The sequence below is a fragment of the Panthera tigris genome, chromosome D3 (genome assembly GCF_018350195.1).
Source record: "Panthera tigris isolate Pti1 chromosome D3, P.tigris_Pti1_mat1.1, whole genome shotgun sequence".
NCBI classification, from domain to species: domain Eukaryota; kingdom Metazoa; phylum Chordata; class Mammalia; order Carnivora; family Felidae; genus Panthera; species Panthera tigris.
Genome location: NC_056671.1, coordinates 26,960,945 through 26,977,874, shown reverse-complemented (window position 1 = coordinate 26,977,874; position 16,930 = coordinate 26,960,945). Strand labels below are relative to the sequence as shown.

Below are 16,930 nucleotides of genomic sequence, written 5' to 3'. Positions count from 1 at the left end.
TGACATTACATTTAATGCCTAAAACTTGACCCGAGCCATTTCTGGTGAACCCTGTTAAACCCTGTAAGCTATTGGCAGGACGCTTACTCACTTTGTACTGAGTCCGAGCTCCTGGTGCAGTGTGACCAACGGGCATGAATTCAGGGGGATTGAAAAAAATTAATTCCCAGGGACGCCTGGGTGGCTCAGTCTGTTGAGCACCAACTCTTGATTTCGGCTCAGGTCACGGTCTCACGGTTCTTGGGTCGGAGCCGTTCATTGGGCTCCGCACTGACAGCACGGAGCCCGCTTGGGATTCTCTTTCTCCCTTCCTCTCTGTCCCTCGTTCTCTCTCTCTCTCTCAAAATAAACAAATAACCTTAAAAAAAAAAATTCCCAGCTCAGGTCATCTTGGGACTTCCTGGGTGTCCCTTACCACCACTCCAGCCGGAGTACCACGTGGGTTCTAAAGGGGACTTGTGTGTACCGCCGGGGGAAAATTAAGAAGCAAATGAAAACCTCAGGCAGGGGTTGGGTGGTGGTGAACAGACGCTGAGACCAAGACTGAGGATCAGGAAGCTGGAAAGTCCCTCCTGCCTTGGTGTTTGGGTTCTCGCTTTTCCACTTCCCTAAATCACCCGGGCGGTGGGCCCCTGCGCACAGTGGGTGCCCCCTGATTCTCTCTTTAACTGATGGCAAAACCACAAGAGCCGGACTCCTTAGTTCTCCTTCTCAGCGATCAGGTTAACATCCAAGCTCCAACCTCTCACTGAGTGCAAGGGAGCTGTGACCACCTTGACCAGAGGGAGCGCTCCTCCATCAGGGGGCTCCCTAAGGGCAGCTCCCGTGGGAACGCTCACCCCACTTCGCCCCGGCTTAGCCTGAGACAAGCAACTTTCTCCAGTTTTTAGGGTTTTCCTGGCTGACTTCACAAGCGAGGCTGTTTGGAGTCAGGGGCGAGGCTTGCGGGGGGGGGGGGTGCCGGCCGGCTGGGTGCTGTTCGAGGGTAGCCCGGAACCAAGGCTTCGGCAGCCCCTGCGGGGGCAGGTGGGGCACGCGCTTTTCTGGGGCCACCGCAGGCCTCCCGCAGGAATGCTGACTGGCACTGTCCGGTTTGAGAAGTAGCGTGTCTACGGCCCGGGAGAGCTCCCCACCGCTTCTTGGGTGGTGGGCGTCGGGTCCAGGGCATCCCCGGCTGGCAGGGGTCCGGAGGAGAGGGGGCGTGAGCGCGCCTGGAGCGGGAGGCGGGAAGTGGGGAGGAGGAGGAGGGAAAAAAGGAGCGGGAGGAGGAGGAGAGGAAGTCCCCCGTGGCCACCCCGAAGGGAGGGCGGGACGGTGCCCGCGGGCACTCGGTCAGGAGACGAGGGCTGGGCCGGCAGGGCAGCTACGCCCGCCAACCGAGGAACTACGACCGCCGGGCGCGCGCTCCCCGCCGACCCCCGGCTAGAGGGGCGGGGGCGGCGGCGCGTGCGCGGGGCGGCGGGCGGGGGCGCGCGCGGGGGCGGGGCGGCGCGCGGCGACCCCGGCGGGCGCGAGGCTGCGGCGCGCCGAGCGGAGCGCGGGGGCGCGCGGGCGGGAGCGCGCGCGGGGGGGGGCTGCCCCGGGGCGGCCCCCCCACGTCGGGGCGCGGCGGGCGGCGGCGGCGGGAGCGCGTCCCGTCCGGGTCCCGAGGAGTCGCCGCCACCGCCGCCGCCGCCGCCGCCGCCGCCGCCGCTCGCCAACATGGCGGACCTGGAGGCCGTGCTGGCCGATGTCAGCTACCTGATGGCGATGGAGAAGAGCAAGGCGACCCCGGCCGCCCGCGCCAGCAAGAAGATCGTGCTGCCCGAGCCCAGGTACCGGCCGCCCGGGTCCGCGCCGCCCCCCGCGCCGCCGCCCTCGGCGGCCGCCAGCGACCCCCTGCGTCCGGGAGGGTCGGGCGCTCGGCCGCTGCTGTTCTCCTTCCCCCACCCTCAGCCTCACCGTTCCCGTCTCTGAAATGGGCATCAGAGGGCTGCTGGGAGGGGGGGTCCCCGGGAGAGAGCGCCCCAAAGTGCCCAGCGTGGCGCCCGCGCGCAGGAGCGCTCCGGCAACGGGCTGCCGGGAGGTGGTTGTGACTTGCCTGGACCAGCTCCAGCCCTGTCGCCCCCTCGTGTCCCATCTCTGTGGTCCTCAGCGCTCCTCTGCCATGGCTCCCTCCTGCCCCAAGCCTGCCCTTCCAGCCCCATCCCTCTCCCTTCTGTCCCATCTCTGTCACCCGTCCAGCCCCATCCTCATGGGCCCCTTCTGCCCCTAGCCTGTGGCTCCCCCGTGCTGCATCCTGGTCGTTCCTTCTCTGGTTCCTGCCGCCCCGGTTGCCAACTGCGTCCTCTCCTCAGCTCCCTGTGTGCTCCTTAGCTGGGGAGTGCAGGCTTCTTGCCTTTGTCCCAGGTACTTAAGTGCAGTTTTCAGTGCTTTCTCCCCTTGGGGTCCAGTCTATTCCGCTTCCTATCCTCCTATCTTTTCCTCTTTCGTGCCCCCTGGGCAGTGATGAGTGGCTTGTGACCCACACAGTTTTCTTTTTGGTGCCAAGCCTATCGCCCAAGCAGCTTTCCTCAACTTGCAGATCCACTGGTGGTACTTTATTAAAAGGTTGAAATGGGATTCACTTTACACGCACATGGAAAGGTTGATTCCAGACAGGAATTTGTTGTTTAAATTACCAAAGAAGGGCCCGATTGAATTGGCCAGGGGTTTTAGTGAGGGCCCTACCAAGTTCTAATTTTATCTCGAAAATGGTTTCTTATCAATGGAACCAGTTAAAGACTTTACTGGTTCGTGTCATTAGCACTACCCCAGAAAAGATCGTTCATCAGATTGATAGAGTTTCAAATAGTGTATCAAAAGATTAGGGTTCGATTCCCCCCCCTCCCCCCTTAGCTTCTTTTCTGATTAACACCATCATGAGTTGTATAGTGAATGTGCTAAGTAGCTCTTGGTAGAATTGATGATAAAGAGAGGCATCTTCTTTGTGGTGAATTTGAAACCAGGCAGTTTGGTAAAATACTAGAAACTCAACCAAAACTATTCTCCACTGGCCAGCATCAGTGTTTCAAGCATTACACACCGAAGCTTGCTTAAATTGTTATCTTGACGTAAGAAAACAATCCTTCTTTTAATGCGAAGTGATCACCAGATAATTTTTCCAAGTCCGTTCATGAGCCTGAGCCCTATGACGGAGAAAATTATCAGTCCGTTTGAGCTACTTGTTGTGAAAAGACCAACTGTGTAAATGAATATGTGGTAGATATTTTTGGCTCGCTTGCCCTTTTCATTAGCCTATGCACCCCCTTGGTTTTGCAGGGTGTGCTCTTTGCCAAGTAGGGAAAAGCAGGCGGGAGCATAGACCTTTTGGAGTACCATGAAATTAACACTCCTCTTCCGGAGTCTAACATACCCGTTGCTCATTGAAAATCAGTGCTGTTTAAATTTTTTTGGCAAATGGGAAGCTAAGTAAAACAAGAACCCCCAAACCAAGCCTGGATTTCATTTTTTAAAAAACTGCATTTTTATAAATATGGTATACAGTGCTTAATTCCTTTTTCTTTTGCCTTTTCTACTTTTCCTGAAGGGCAGGGAATCCTAAATATGTAGAGTCTCTAAACATAAAATTGACGAATCTTAGTTCATGGGTAGTTTTGGGGGGGGGGGGCAAAATATAATATTAAAATTAGGAACTTCTGCTCGTGTGTGTGTGTGTGTGTGTGTGTGTGTGTGTCTTGTTTTGAACTTAATATGACTTCTGCTTTTTTAGTGTCCTTCTCGAGAACATACTTACATGTTTTGGGTATTCACTTCCTTGTATGAACGCCTTTGTTTTCGGTGGTGTTCTTTGGTAACACTTTCTTTTAAGGCAGAACTGGGAGGTGGTGAGTGTATTTCTCATGACATTTCAAGTAAAACATCGTGCAGATTTTTATCTACCACTGGATGGCAGGTAGTGGTGGCTACCTGCTGGACTTTGGGGTAGGGGTGGGAGGCTGCGGGGTTTCTCCATCTGGTAAGGAAGTTAATTTTCATTTTATTTTTTATTTTTTTTTAATTTTTTTTAATGTTTATTTATTTTTGAGACAGAGAGAGACAGAGCATGAATGAGGGAGGGTCAGAGAGAGAGGGAGACACAGAATCTGAAGCAGGCTCCAGTCTCTGAGCTGTCAGCACAGAGCCTGATGCGGGGCTCGAACTCACGGACTGTGAGATCATGACCTGAGCCGAAGTTGGCCGCTTAACCGACTGAGCCACCCAGGCGCCCCTAATTTTCATTTTAAAATGCCTCAGCACAATGGTTCAAAAGACTAGTATGATCTCACTCTGTCGGTAAAGGACGGTGGTCAAATGTTTTCTGATAAGAGTTTCTATTTCAGTTTCATTGTGGCATGAACTGTGTGATCACCAGTCTTTGGTGTTCTTGAAAAAGATGTTTAGATTCGTCTTTTCAGTGTCTCCATGACGAGTATAACACTTGCCATGGGTCTGTCACCAGTGACCTTTTATTTCCAGCCGATTATTTGAAATCACTGTAGTATTTTCTGCGTGCTTCCTCGTTTCAGTTGCTTTGCTGCTTCCGCAGCTTTAACCAGAAAAGCTACGGGACTGCATCATATGTAGCTAGTTTAAATGAAAGGTTGGGTCTGCGGTCCCCTGCCTACTACAGGAGAGTCTCAGAAGATGGGCCGTCCTGCCCCCTGGGGAGATCTCGCTTCTCTGAGATAGTGAGAGGCAACTGTTTTGTTATGTTGACACGTTATTTAATTAACGAACCCATGAGTGTAAATCCCGGAATAGCTGACTATTCGTTCAGATTACATAGCTGCTTCAGTTTACTGAAACATTTGTTGAGTTAATGTAGCTGATGATGGGATCTGTTGGGAAGACTGAACTGTGACCCACGAGCCCACTGTGCAGGCCCAGACAGAAACTCGAGCATTACACCATGTTAGAGAAGAAGTACCTTTATTTGATAGGGTCTAATTCATAAGCTAAGACTTACAGAAGGGTCAGCGTCTTAAAGCCCTGGATCATCAAGACAACTTTACTTTAGGCTCATTACTCTTTTTAACCTTTTCCAAACAGAGTGAAGTCCCATTGGCTTGGTTGGGTAACATGAGCTTGACCCTTTCCCTGCATCCCATGTCCATTTAGGAGACATTGACAGTATTGGATCATTAATTGCAAAGCTTGTCCTTTTATTTTATTTTTATTATTATTTATTTATTATTTATTTTTTTTAAAGCTTTTTTTTAAAAATGTTTGTTTCTGAGAGAGACACAGAGACAGAGAGCACGAGCAGGGGGAGGGGCAGAGAGACAGGGAGACATAAGATCCAAAGCAGGCTCCAGGCTCTGAGCTGTCAGCACAGAGCCTGATGTGGGGCTTGATGTGATGCCCTGAGCTGAAGTTGGATGCTTAACCAACTGAGGCACCCAGACGCCTCAATTCACTGATTATTAAAAAAAATTTTTATGTTATATTTATTTTTTTAGAGAGCATGCAAGCAGAGGAAGGGCAGAGAAGAGAGTGGGGGACAGAGGATCTGAAGTGGGCTCCACGCTGACATCAGTGAGCCCGATGTGGGGCTTGAACTCACAAACTGTGATATCGTGACTTAAGCCCAAGTCGGACGCTTAACCGACTGAGCCACCCAGGCACCCCAGCAAAGCTTGTCCTTTTAAGGTATTCCTACAATATGATAGGAAGTTCTGAAAAATAACATTTGCAAGATTCTTTGTAACTTTCCTAGATCATTTAGAATATCCTTCAGGACATCTGTGACACCCTTTATTACATGACTTCAGTAGGGGGTTGTAGAGGCTGGGTCTCCAAGCCAGGCATGGAGAGACTATGATGAGCCTGACCACAGCCCCATCTTTCAAGGGGCTTTTTTTTTTTAGTCTAGTGGGAAATACACAGTTGAACCAAGAAAGATGTTTATAAAGTGCAGTTTCTTGAAGATTCTATTTAACCACAGACAAGTAGCAGTTTGGATGGCTTTTTTATTCTGCAATCATCGAACGCATTATGTTTGCTGAGCGTTTTACAATAATTGGTTAGTTATTCCCTCCGAAGACCTATCCGGCCAGAGTATACATAGTAATGTGGTAATGCTGCGTCTTCCTGTTTGTAACCGGATCAGATGGGATCCATGTTGAGAAGTAGCTCAGTTTTCTTCTTCTGTGGGAATGGAGTTTCTTCAGTGATTTCCCCGACTCCAGTCTGTGAGCCGTTGGGGGTAGACTTGAACTATTCCTCTGTTTTGGTTGTAGGGGATTCTGTGCCCGTGCACACCCCTCCCCAACTCGGAACTGAAGAGTCAATGTTGAAAGAATGAACGGCCTTCAGGGAAAGAGTGCTCTGTATCGCCGATAGGAGTCTTTCTATGTATAGAACGGTGGCGGTGTTCTTGCCTCTTTTCCACTAAGGTGCACATTCGAAATGTAATTTGTTCTGACCTTTCGGTTTTTATTCCATTCTTGGGCAGAGGCAATTTGTGCCAGTGACTTGGTGATTCAAGAGCTGTGCGTGGTTGTCATTTCTTAGAAATAGATGTTCCAGTGCAATCAATTTGGGACCTAGAAGCTGCCCCAAATCCGGCATTGTGAAATGTTTTGAACGGAGAGCCCAGTAGATCTCTTTGGGTTCAGACAATCCCGGTTTTTACACGCAATGTGTTCTTAGAGACAGCGTCTCAAAAGTGCTTTTCAGTATGCTGAACTTGGCTTTGCCAAACATGTGTTTGGACAAGACAGGAACTGTTGGCTAAGGCTTGAAGCAGGGACGTGTAGGTCTTTATCTGACAGTGGGCGGCAAAGCACAGTAAGAAATGCAGAGTGGGGGAGAACAGGATGCTTGGGGTCTCCGTAGCCCTGAGGAGGGAAAGAGAAGGTTTATTACTTCCACGAGCTAGCAACGTAACAACTACCATTTATTGAGATTTCCCTTCTCCCGGGCACTTTGCATCATGAGTGCATTTGTTCCCCGTGACAGTGCAGCCTGGTGAGTGACATAGCCTCATCCGGACAGTTAGGGACCTCTGCCCCGGGTGACAGCTGAAGCGTAGTCCAGAATGGGGTCCTTTCCTCCTTGCTCTGCCATTGTGCCAGCACGAATAAGGAACACCCTCACCCCTTCTGCAGTTTTTCCTTTGGGGAAAAATCACTTTGCGGGCCATGTCTATCGGCTGCTGGTGCAGCGTTTGCAAAGTCAGGACCGTCCTCAGAGACTGATAGAGAACAGCTCTTCCTCTGGGATGTGGCAAAGCGGTAATTATCACTAAGTGGATAAGCAGTTTTTTCCTTATTTCCCATGAGGAGCTCGAGGGTTAAATTCCCGTTCTGTTCAACGCAAGAAGCGCAATCTTGCAACCTTGCCGCCAAGAAATCTGTGTAATAGACCCCCTCTCCCCTCCTCTCCCCAACCCGGTCCCCAAACAGGATTTCTGTGTGGGTTATTATTCGGAAAAGAGAGCGGCCCCCGTCCCCCGCCCCCGCCGAATTGTTCCATTCTAGAGAAAAGGGAAAAGGGACACAACAATATTTTTGGCTTTCTTCGCGATAAAAATCACTTTCTCCCGCAAACAGTTTTCCTTTGCTGGTGAACCATGTGTCCGAGGAATGCTGATAGTTTGATGAAGATGTGTATGCGTGGTGGTCTTCTCTGTCCTTGTCCTCCTCTGGACTTTGGCAGTGGGGCAATGGAGACCTTGGAGGGGCGACTTCCACTTGAGTGTTGTGAACTCATTTGCATATTTAGAAACTTGCACACTAATGAGGCCCTGACCTGCTTCTGCTTCTCCTGGTTCCCGAGTCTTTGTTCTTTATTTTTGTCATCGATCAGCACTCCCACCCCCTGGGCCATTCGTGATTGCCCTGTAGGTCTACAATAAACTGTGGGGTGGCGGGGGGGGGGGGGGGAGAAGTAATACCTTGGCTCCCCATACCCTGTAAATGTTTCTTCTAATTTTGGAAGTCTTCTCCTGGGTCATCTATGCTTCAGCCTCAGCGCGGAGCATCTGCAGGCCGTAGAACTTTCTATGTGGGGCATGGCAGAGAGGACAGTTCGTTGACTCTGTCATTGGTGTTTTGTGATAGTCAGCCTCCACATAGACCTGTACTCTTGCTGGGTGCCGTTTCCTTCTTCCAGGGTCTCAGGAGTCTAGGAAAAGGTGATGATATGAAAGTACCTAGGCCCAATTTTCATCCCTAGTGAACTTGTAGGTCAGCTGTTTCATTTCTGGGCTCATTTTCCTGTGCCCTCCTTATCATCTGCCACACTATGATACAGTTCTAGATCAGGAACCAGGAAATATGGACCAGATTCCATTGGCAACTTGCCACAGGCCCTTGATAAGTCACTTAAATTCACTGTATTTAGTTTTTCCTAGCTGTATAATATGATATCTATTCATTTGTGATCATAAAATGTCCCCTTCCCCCCCCCCCCCCATCTCTGGGCATATTCTATATAAAATATATATATATATATATATATATATATATATATATATATTTTAATGTTTTATTATTTTTGAGAGAAAGAGAGAGAGCATGAGCAGGGGAAGGTCAGAGAGAGAGGGAGACACAGAACCCAAAGCAGGCTCCAGGCTCTGAGCCGTCAGCACAGAGCCCGACGTGGGGCTTGAACTCATGAACCGCGAGATCATGACCTGAGCCCAAGTCGGACGCTTAACCGACTGAGCCAGCCAGGTGCCCCAATATATATGTATATATTTTTAAAATTTAGTCATTTATTTTGAGAGAGAGAGAAAGAGGTCGAGGGAGGGGCAGAGAGAGAGAGAGAGAGGTCGAGGGAGGGGCAGAGAGAGAGAGAGAGAGGGAGAGAGATAATCCCAGGCAGGCTTCGCGCTGTGCTGTCAGCATGGAGACCAACGCGGGGCTCCATCCCACGAACCATGAGATCGTGACCTGAGCCGAAACCAAGAGTTGGACGCTCAACCGACTGAGCCACCAGCCACCCCATACAATGTATTTGTAAACAAGAGAGGACATTAATTTCACACAGTCACAACTCAGAAAAAGATAGGACGAAATATTAAAAGGTGATTTTTCTTTAATTTATACCATGGGTGGTCGTTGTAGGGATTAGATGCAGCACAAAATGTAACACCTTAAGAAAGTACCAAATAGTAGCCGATAAAAGGCAGCATTGCATGGAGCCCCTGTGCCCTGTGCCCTGCAGAAGCAGGTTGGGAGACAGGATTTCTGAAAAGTTGATATGTTGACCCAGGCAGCAAAGAGCAGATGTTGACCTTTAGACACATAAGTAAGTGAATTTCCCAGATTTCTTCTGTTTTCTTCTAGCCTTGGTGGCACTATGTGTCTAGAACCTTGCATACATGCTACCTCACTCAGTTCTTTTTAATTTTTTTTAATGTTTATTTATTTTTGAGAGAGACAAAGAGCACGAGCAGGGAGGGCCAGAGAGAGGAGACACAGAATCGGAAGCAGGCTCCAGGCTCCGAGCTGTCAGCACAGAGCCCGACGTGGGGCTCGAACTCAGGAACCGCGAGATCATGACCTGAGCCGAAGTCAGACGCTTAACCGAGTGAGCCACCCAGGCACCCTTCACTCAGTTCTTTTTCTTTCTTTTCTTCCTCGCCACCTTTACTCTACCCTCCCTCTTTTTTTTCTTTCCATCCATCCTCCCACCTACCCATCCATCCTTCATCTGTTCTTTCCTCCCACCCATCCATCCATGTTTCCATGTTTCCTTCCTTCCTTCCTTCCATCCATCCATCCATCCATCCATTCTTTCTTCTTTTCATCCTCCTTCTTTTCATCTATCCACCCATCCATCCATCCATCCATCCATCCATCCATCAGGCTCTGGGCTATGTTGGCTTCAATACATAAGAGTTCATGAGCATTGCTATTCTTAAATACAGATAACTAAACAATTAGGAGAATTAGCTCATCCTTTAGAGGCCTTTGCTTCAGTAAAATGAACCAAAATCACGGCCTAAAAGCAGCTGGCTTCAGTGTATTGAGCATAAGGTGATTCATTTCAGTATTCCTTAGACATTAACAGATTGCATGTTAATAACATAGCATTGTAGTATCTCATGTTTGAAAAGATCTTGGAGGGCATCCAATTTAGTCATGCATTGGATGGGTGACTTCCCTGTCTGACGTCCAGGCAGGGTCATCTCCGAGGAACATCTTTGGAAGCTCTGTGATGTTGGAAAGCTCTCTTGCAATTAATTCTGTGCACTGATGTTTTGCTGTCCTTTCATGGTTGTACAAACAAGTTTAGTCCCTGAAAAAGTGACAGATTTTCCGATATCTGAAGGCAGCTACCCTATCCCACAGTGGCTTTCACAGGAAGCTGTCCCCAGTCCTTTTAGTCACTCCCCAAATCAAGCTGAAGTCTGCACGCTGCTCTCTGTAATCTGTGCCCATCAGTCTGAATGTGACCTGGCTGGGTCAGAATATTAAGGTTTAAGAAGACTGAAAAGATACCTGTAGAATTCCTCTGCTTAATTCAGTGGTGGCAAAACCAGTGAAAAATCTTATTCCAAGTGTGTGGTTGAACCTCTCTCAAGTTCCGTTATGGGGAGAAAATTTTTGGTTCCTCTGATGATTTGAGATTCATCACACCAGCTTGATTAGGGGATTAACATTTCCATTAGTCAGAATTTAGAAGCTACGATGGGTACCAGGTGTCTTTTTGACATTGTCTGCCACTTGCTGAGTGCTAACTTCTAGGCCCTGTGTACATTCTGAGAAAATTGTGGGCTAAAATATTTTTAGGAAGAAAACGAGCTTTAATTATGCCAAAAAAAGCCTTTTTCTGAGGATTTTAGGGCTAATGTTTCATATATTCAAAAACTTACACCTACAGTTCCATTAGGAGTCTTCTGGGGAAGGCAGCAAGCATATCTTCATTTTCAGCAATAGAACTTGACTGGGGAACGAGCTCTTGGTATTCGTGCTTTTGTAATTAAGTCAGTCCATTGTTCTTTATTCTTGATCTAGAAAGATCACTCTGGTTATATTTTCAGGGTACTCTCAATTTTCTCTGTCTGCATTGCTTTTGATGAGGGTTTAAGTTAAAAATGAACTAGAAGTTACATGGGAAGGCATTTACGCAGCTGTTAAATACCGCAGACTCTCATTTTGCAACGTGAATGTCTAAAGCTGAGATGACATTTTCAGATGTGTCTTCTTTTCAACATATGAGGCTTTTGCTACTTGGTTAGAGGTGGGGGTGGTAAGGGAGGTGTCTGTATTCCATTTAGAAACAACTAACCCTAACCGGTAAGGTCAAGGGATTTTAATATTTATCTTTAATGGGCCATTCTTTTTTCAACTACATTTACTATTTCTTTTCTTAAAGTATAATGACACGCTAATTAAGCAGTGGCTCTTGGAATCACAGTAAGTATAGAGTAGAGTGTAAAAGTTTGTGCTATCCTCTCTGTTCCATTTAGGACCTGCTTCCTTCCGTTTGGTCTCCACTGGCAGTAGAGGAAGGCTTATTATTTATGCAAAATGTCGCAACTAGAATTGGCCTAGAAGGGGGAGGTGTTTTCTTCACCTTAGCAGTTCTGGGCAGATTCTGTGCTGTCAGAGCAGAGCCCGATGCGGGGCTTGAACTCACAAACCGTGAGATCCTGACCTGAGCTGTGATCAAGGGTCAGCCGCTTCACTGACTGAGCCACCCAGGCGCCCCTGCACGTTAGCAGTTTCTAAACCTTGAGCGAGAGGGGATACTTAGGTTCATGACCTACCCCCCTGCCCCCAAAGAAGTGTGACGGTTTTTGTGGTCCGGGGTTTCTTAGGGTTTAATCATTTGATTGGTTTTTTATTCCACAAGGAAAACCAGCCAGTTTTTCTGTGTTTCTGTTGTTCAAATAACGTGCCCTGTTTTGTGGGGAACTGGTGTTCAAATTATTCTAAAAAAAAAAGTCAAGTTATGCTATAAGAAAAGCTTATTTTTTCTGACTGTTTCATACCGGGAAAGCTTAATGAGGTAGATGGTGGAAACTCACCCTCCTTCATGTGAGATTAGAGTTTTAGGGTAAGTGTCCTGGCTTATGATTAATCATCTCCTGACCATCCAGGGATCTAGGGTAGGGTTGATGATGGCAGATTGCCACTATATAGTCAACACGAATCTCCCGGGAGCCCAGATGCTGGAGGGCTGTGTGACCAGAGCATTCTGTCCTGTGTGTCGCCCTTGTAGAGGGGAAGTGACCCTCCGAAGGTAGCAGAGCCACCACAGGCTATAGCCCGATGGGTCGGAAGGGTCTAGCCTCAGGTTCGTCAGTTCTAGGAGCTGGGACCTAGTCATTTCTCCATGGGATGGCTTTACGCTGGATGTGACGTGCATGAATTCCCCAGCAGTGATGGCATCTGGGTGTCCTTCCGTGTTGCCGTGTTTCCTGTTCTCACTGGGGGGCAGACCTCCTCTGGGTTGGATAACACAGTTACAGCTAGTGCCTGCCAGCCAGCCCAGGAAACTTTGGCATTTCTCTGCCCTTTGTGTGAGGTATTGATTTAAAGTTTTTACTCTCAGAGGGCAAGCTTGCTTCTTTATTTTCAGATTCTTGGAAACGGCTCTCCAGTATTTCATCATCTCCATTTTAGAAGGAGGCAATTCAGGTCCAGAGAGAAACTAATTGCTTGAGATCACATTGATAGCCAAGGGCTCAAAGCTCTGTGCATTTTAATAGACACCTACAGACTATCTTTTGCCATATGAATCATCTAAGCAAAGAAAATTCCTAGATGTGGGTAGAGGAGGGGTGTCAATTTCAGCTATTACCAACACAGTTTGAAAATGGATTGTCCTCACCGTAAGGGTTATCAGCTACAGGGATCTGATAAGGGGCTTACATATCATTTCACTGGTGATGTTGATTGAATAATAAATATGTGAATAATTCCTTAAAAGATAAGATGTCATGAATGTCATGTTCGGTAATAGGATTAGTTGTCATTAATGATGACCGTGTTACAAATTGAGAAAAGCTACACGTCAGTATTTTTGATCTTAATGTTTTCTTACCCCAAGCATCTTTTTGTAATCTCACATGTGCCCTTATCTTTAAAAAGCAAAAACTGAAATTCTCTCTCTCCGTCAGCAGGTACATGGATACCCTTGGCTCGAGCACACTTGTCTGTTTACTCTAGATACATAAAGGATTTTTCGCATTAAACTTGTTAGCAGTACATTCTACATTGTGATGGAAAACTAATGAAACAGGTTGCACATTTAACCTTCACACAGAAAGGCTGTGGGCATCATACTGGGACAGAGTTGTGTTTGTCAGGAACACATTAGTGAGTCCCTTTACAACTTGCCCTCTGCTCCTGCTGAGACATGTTCGGCTTGTCCTTGGTAGTGGTGAAGAGATGCTTCTCGGTGCTCTGAATTGCTGCCTGATACATCGTAAAACCGCTGTTTACCCCACCCTGTGTTTGTAATCACAAGCGCCAGCGCAGTGGGTATGCTGACCTGTGCCTCTTTGGGGTCGTGGGATAGACCCCTGGAAGTAAGAGAGGGGCATTCTCAGTTTCGCGAGACGATGCCAAATTGTCCTGTATGTTTTAAGGATAAATAGGGCTGCATTCAGAAGTGTTAATGTTATTGTTCGTTTAAAATCACTTCATATAGACTATCTAAGTACAGCTGGGTAATAAGAACTGAGATTTTATTAAAAAAATTTTTTTTGACGTTTTTATTTACTATTGAGAGACAGAGAGACACAGAGCGTGAGCAGGGGAGGGGTAGAGAGAGAGGGAGATACAGAATCTGAAGCAGGCTCCAGGCTCCGAGCTGTCAGCACAGAGCCCGATGCGGGGCTCAAACTCACCAACCGTGAGATCACGATCTGAGCCGAAGTTGGAGGCTTAACCAACTGAGCCACCCCGGTGCCCCTAGAACTGAGATTTTAAATGTAAATGAAGAGATACAGGAGTGTGAGACAAGAGCTAAGTAAAAACCCTATAAGGTTAAATTCGAATTGGAAAGTCATTTTATTTTTTTTGTTCTTTGAAACAGTTTCTTTTAAGTTTATTTATTCTGAGAGAGAGAAGGCATGAGGGGGAAGGACAGAGAGAGAGGGAGAGACAGAGAATCCGTGCTGTCAGTGTGGAGCCCGACTCAGGACTTGATCTCACCAACTGTGGGATCATGACCTGAGCTGAAACCAAGAGTTGGATGTTTAACCAGCCAAGCCACCCAGGTGCCCCAGAAAGTCATTTTAAATTCATGGTTTTGTCTTGTCTCTTTTCTTTTCTTTTCTTTTCTTTTCTTTTCTTTTCTTTTCTTTTCTTTTCTTTTCTTTCCTTTCCTTTCCTTTCCTTTCCTTTCCTTTCCTTTTCTTTCCTTTTTTGGTCTTACCACATATGTGTATGTCTTAACCCCAGTCATGGAAAAGCCCAAGAAACAACTGCTGTCCCATCCTTGTAGGTACCCAGCGCAAACATACCTGCCCTGAGGGGTGGGCAGGGTCTCGGCAAGAAGAACCCAGAACTTCTGGTATCTGTTATATCAGAAAAAGGAGCCATCCAAGGGGTGGGGTGGGCACGATATCTAACAAATGCAGAGGCCGGAAGAAGGGGTCCCCACTGGCTATCAAAGGAATATGGCTGCGGTTGATTAAAATATTCTGAATATATTCCAGCCCTTGCGCTGGGCAGAACACTAGCCCTTTCCCCCACCAAATGTCCATGACCTAATCCTCAGAACCTGCGACTATGTGAACATTACTTGGCAAGAAGATTGCAGATGTAATTCAGGCAGCTGATGTTGCAGACTTTAAGATAAAGAGATTATTATCCTGAGTTATCTGGCTGGGCCCAGAACAATAGCGAGGAAGGGAGGCGGGTCAGAGTCAGAGTGAGGTAGCTTGAGAAGGAATATCTGACATTTGCTGGCTTTGATGGTAGAATGGGGTCATGGGCCAAGGAACGTGGCGGCTTCTAGAAGCCTGCAAAGATAAGGAGACGGGTGCTCCCATAGAGCCTCCACTAGGAACAAAACTCTGCTGGCATTTTGATCTTAGCTTAGTGGGACCCATTCCAGACTTCTGACCTACAGATCTATAAGATAATACTTCTCTGTGGTTTGGAGCTACCAAGTTCGAGGTAATTTGTTATATTAGCGGTAGGAAGCTAATATATCTATGATATCCAAAAGGGAGATCCCCAAACAAAACAGATAAAAACAAGACACCTATTGGTCACCACTGGCTGTCAAAATACGGTACCAACTCTGTCCCTGAAAAGAGGCAGTCAAAAAGGTGAAGCATTTAGCGCTTTTCTTGCCTTTCCTGTAAGCTACAGAGGGTGATCACAATTTTTACTTGATGGGACATAATTCTTCCTTAAGAAGATTTACAGAATGGGAATGCAAGCTGGTGCAGCCACTCTGGAAAACAGTATGGAGGTTCCTCAAAAAGTTAAAAACAGAACTACCCTACAACCCAGCAATGGCACTACCAGGCATTTATCCAAGGGATACAGGTGTGCTGTTTCGAAGGGACACATGCACTCCCATGTTTATAGCACCACTATCAACAATAGCCAAAGTATGGAAAGAACCCAAATGTCCATCGATGGATGAATGGATAAAGAAGATGTGGTATATATGTATATATATATGTATATATATGTATATATATATACATATATATATATACACACAACGGCGTATTACTCGGCAATCAAAAAGAATGAAATCTTGCCATTTGCAACTACGTGGATGGAACTAGAAGGTATTATGCTAAGTGAAATTAGTCAGAGAAAGACAAATATCATATGACTTCACTCATATGAGGACTTTAAGAGACAAAACAGATGAACAAAAATAATATAAAACCAGGGAGGGGGACAAAACATAAGAGACTCTTAAATATGGAGAACAAACTGAGGGTTGCTGGAGGGGTTGGGGGAGGGGATGAGCTAAATGGGTCAGGGGCACTAAGGAATCTACTCCTGAAATCATTGTTGCCCTAGATGCTAACTAATTTGGATGTAAACTTAAAAAAATAAAATTAAAATAATAAAAAATAAAAACTCATTGATCGGTTAAAAAAAAAGAAAAAAGATTTACAGCAAGTGAACGTGGCAAGGATGATGGAATTGGGAGAGTCACCATCTTGCAACTCTTAATGGAAGTGTTGAGGTAGGCAAAGGTCATCAGAGCATGAACCTGCTAAATGCGGTGTTGTGGGGAATTTGAAAAGGAGAAATCCGATGATCACCAGCTCAGTTGTTAAGTAATTTTCACATCACTAAGAAGAAATAACTGTACCTCCTTGGGGGGGGGGGGCAATTTGACATACGAAGACCATCTCGTGAGTATTCCTGCCCCTGGAGGTTGAACTCGAATATCATCTGGTCTTCAGAGGGAAACTTTCAGCGTCTAGGAAATACAGAGCTAGAGGAGCAGGTCGAATGACCTTAGAGGAAGCAAACAGATAGTCCGGAATAGGACCTAGCCTCTATACAGCTTGTCTTGGTGCCCTCAGTAAGTCACTGGTTGCGAATATAAAAAGCAGATGTCGGGGAGAAGGAAGAGCTCTTGGTTAAAGCAGATTGGAGAGAGACAGTGGTCTAATGAGTGCGCGATCCTGATTATATTAGATCCTGGCTCAAAAGACGACCCTAAGAGAACGATGGACATTTATGGACATCATGGACAGGGGAACTAGGTAGTAGATGTGCAGGAGTTATTATTATTTCTGGGGGGGGGGGCATTCAGGGGAGGGGCAGTATTGTTTCTATAGGGAAGGGGGTGGGAGTAATAATAGATTGTGTTTACGTAAGGAAAATGTCCCTAATTTTTAGATTGCAAACTGAGGGAGTAAGGGTAGAATGACACGCAGTCGGAGATTCCAAGCCTTAAGATGCTTTAAAGCTTGGAGGAGAAGTTGGGGCGAGGATAAAAGTAGCAGACGAAAACCTTG

General features: G+C 47.0%; 1 protein-coding gene across 2 annotated transcripts in view; it reads left to right on the top strand.

The window, feature by feature from the left end:
* Positions 1–1,619: 1,619 nt before the first annotated feature.
* Positions 1,620–16,930, top strand: part of GRK3 (G protein-coupled receptor kinase 3) — a 127,073-nt gene continuing 111,762 nt past the window's right edge. For both annotated transcript variants that reach the window (XM_042963217.1, XM_042963216.1), the window contains exon 1: positions 1,620–1,814. In XM_042963217.1, the coding sequence (XP_042819151.1) occupies positions 1,702–1,814 (113 nt within the window). In that variant the 5' untranslated portion in view covers positions 1,620–1,701. The remainder of the gene's footprint in view (positions 1,815–16,930) is intronic.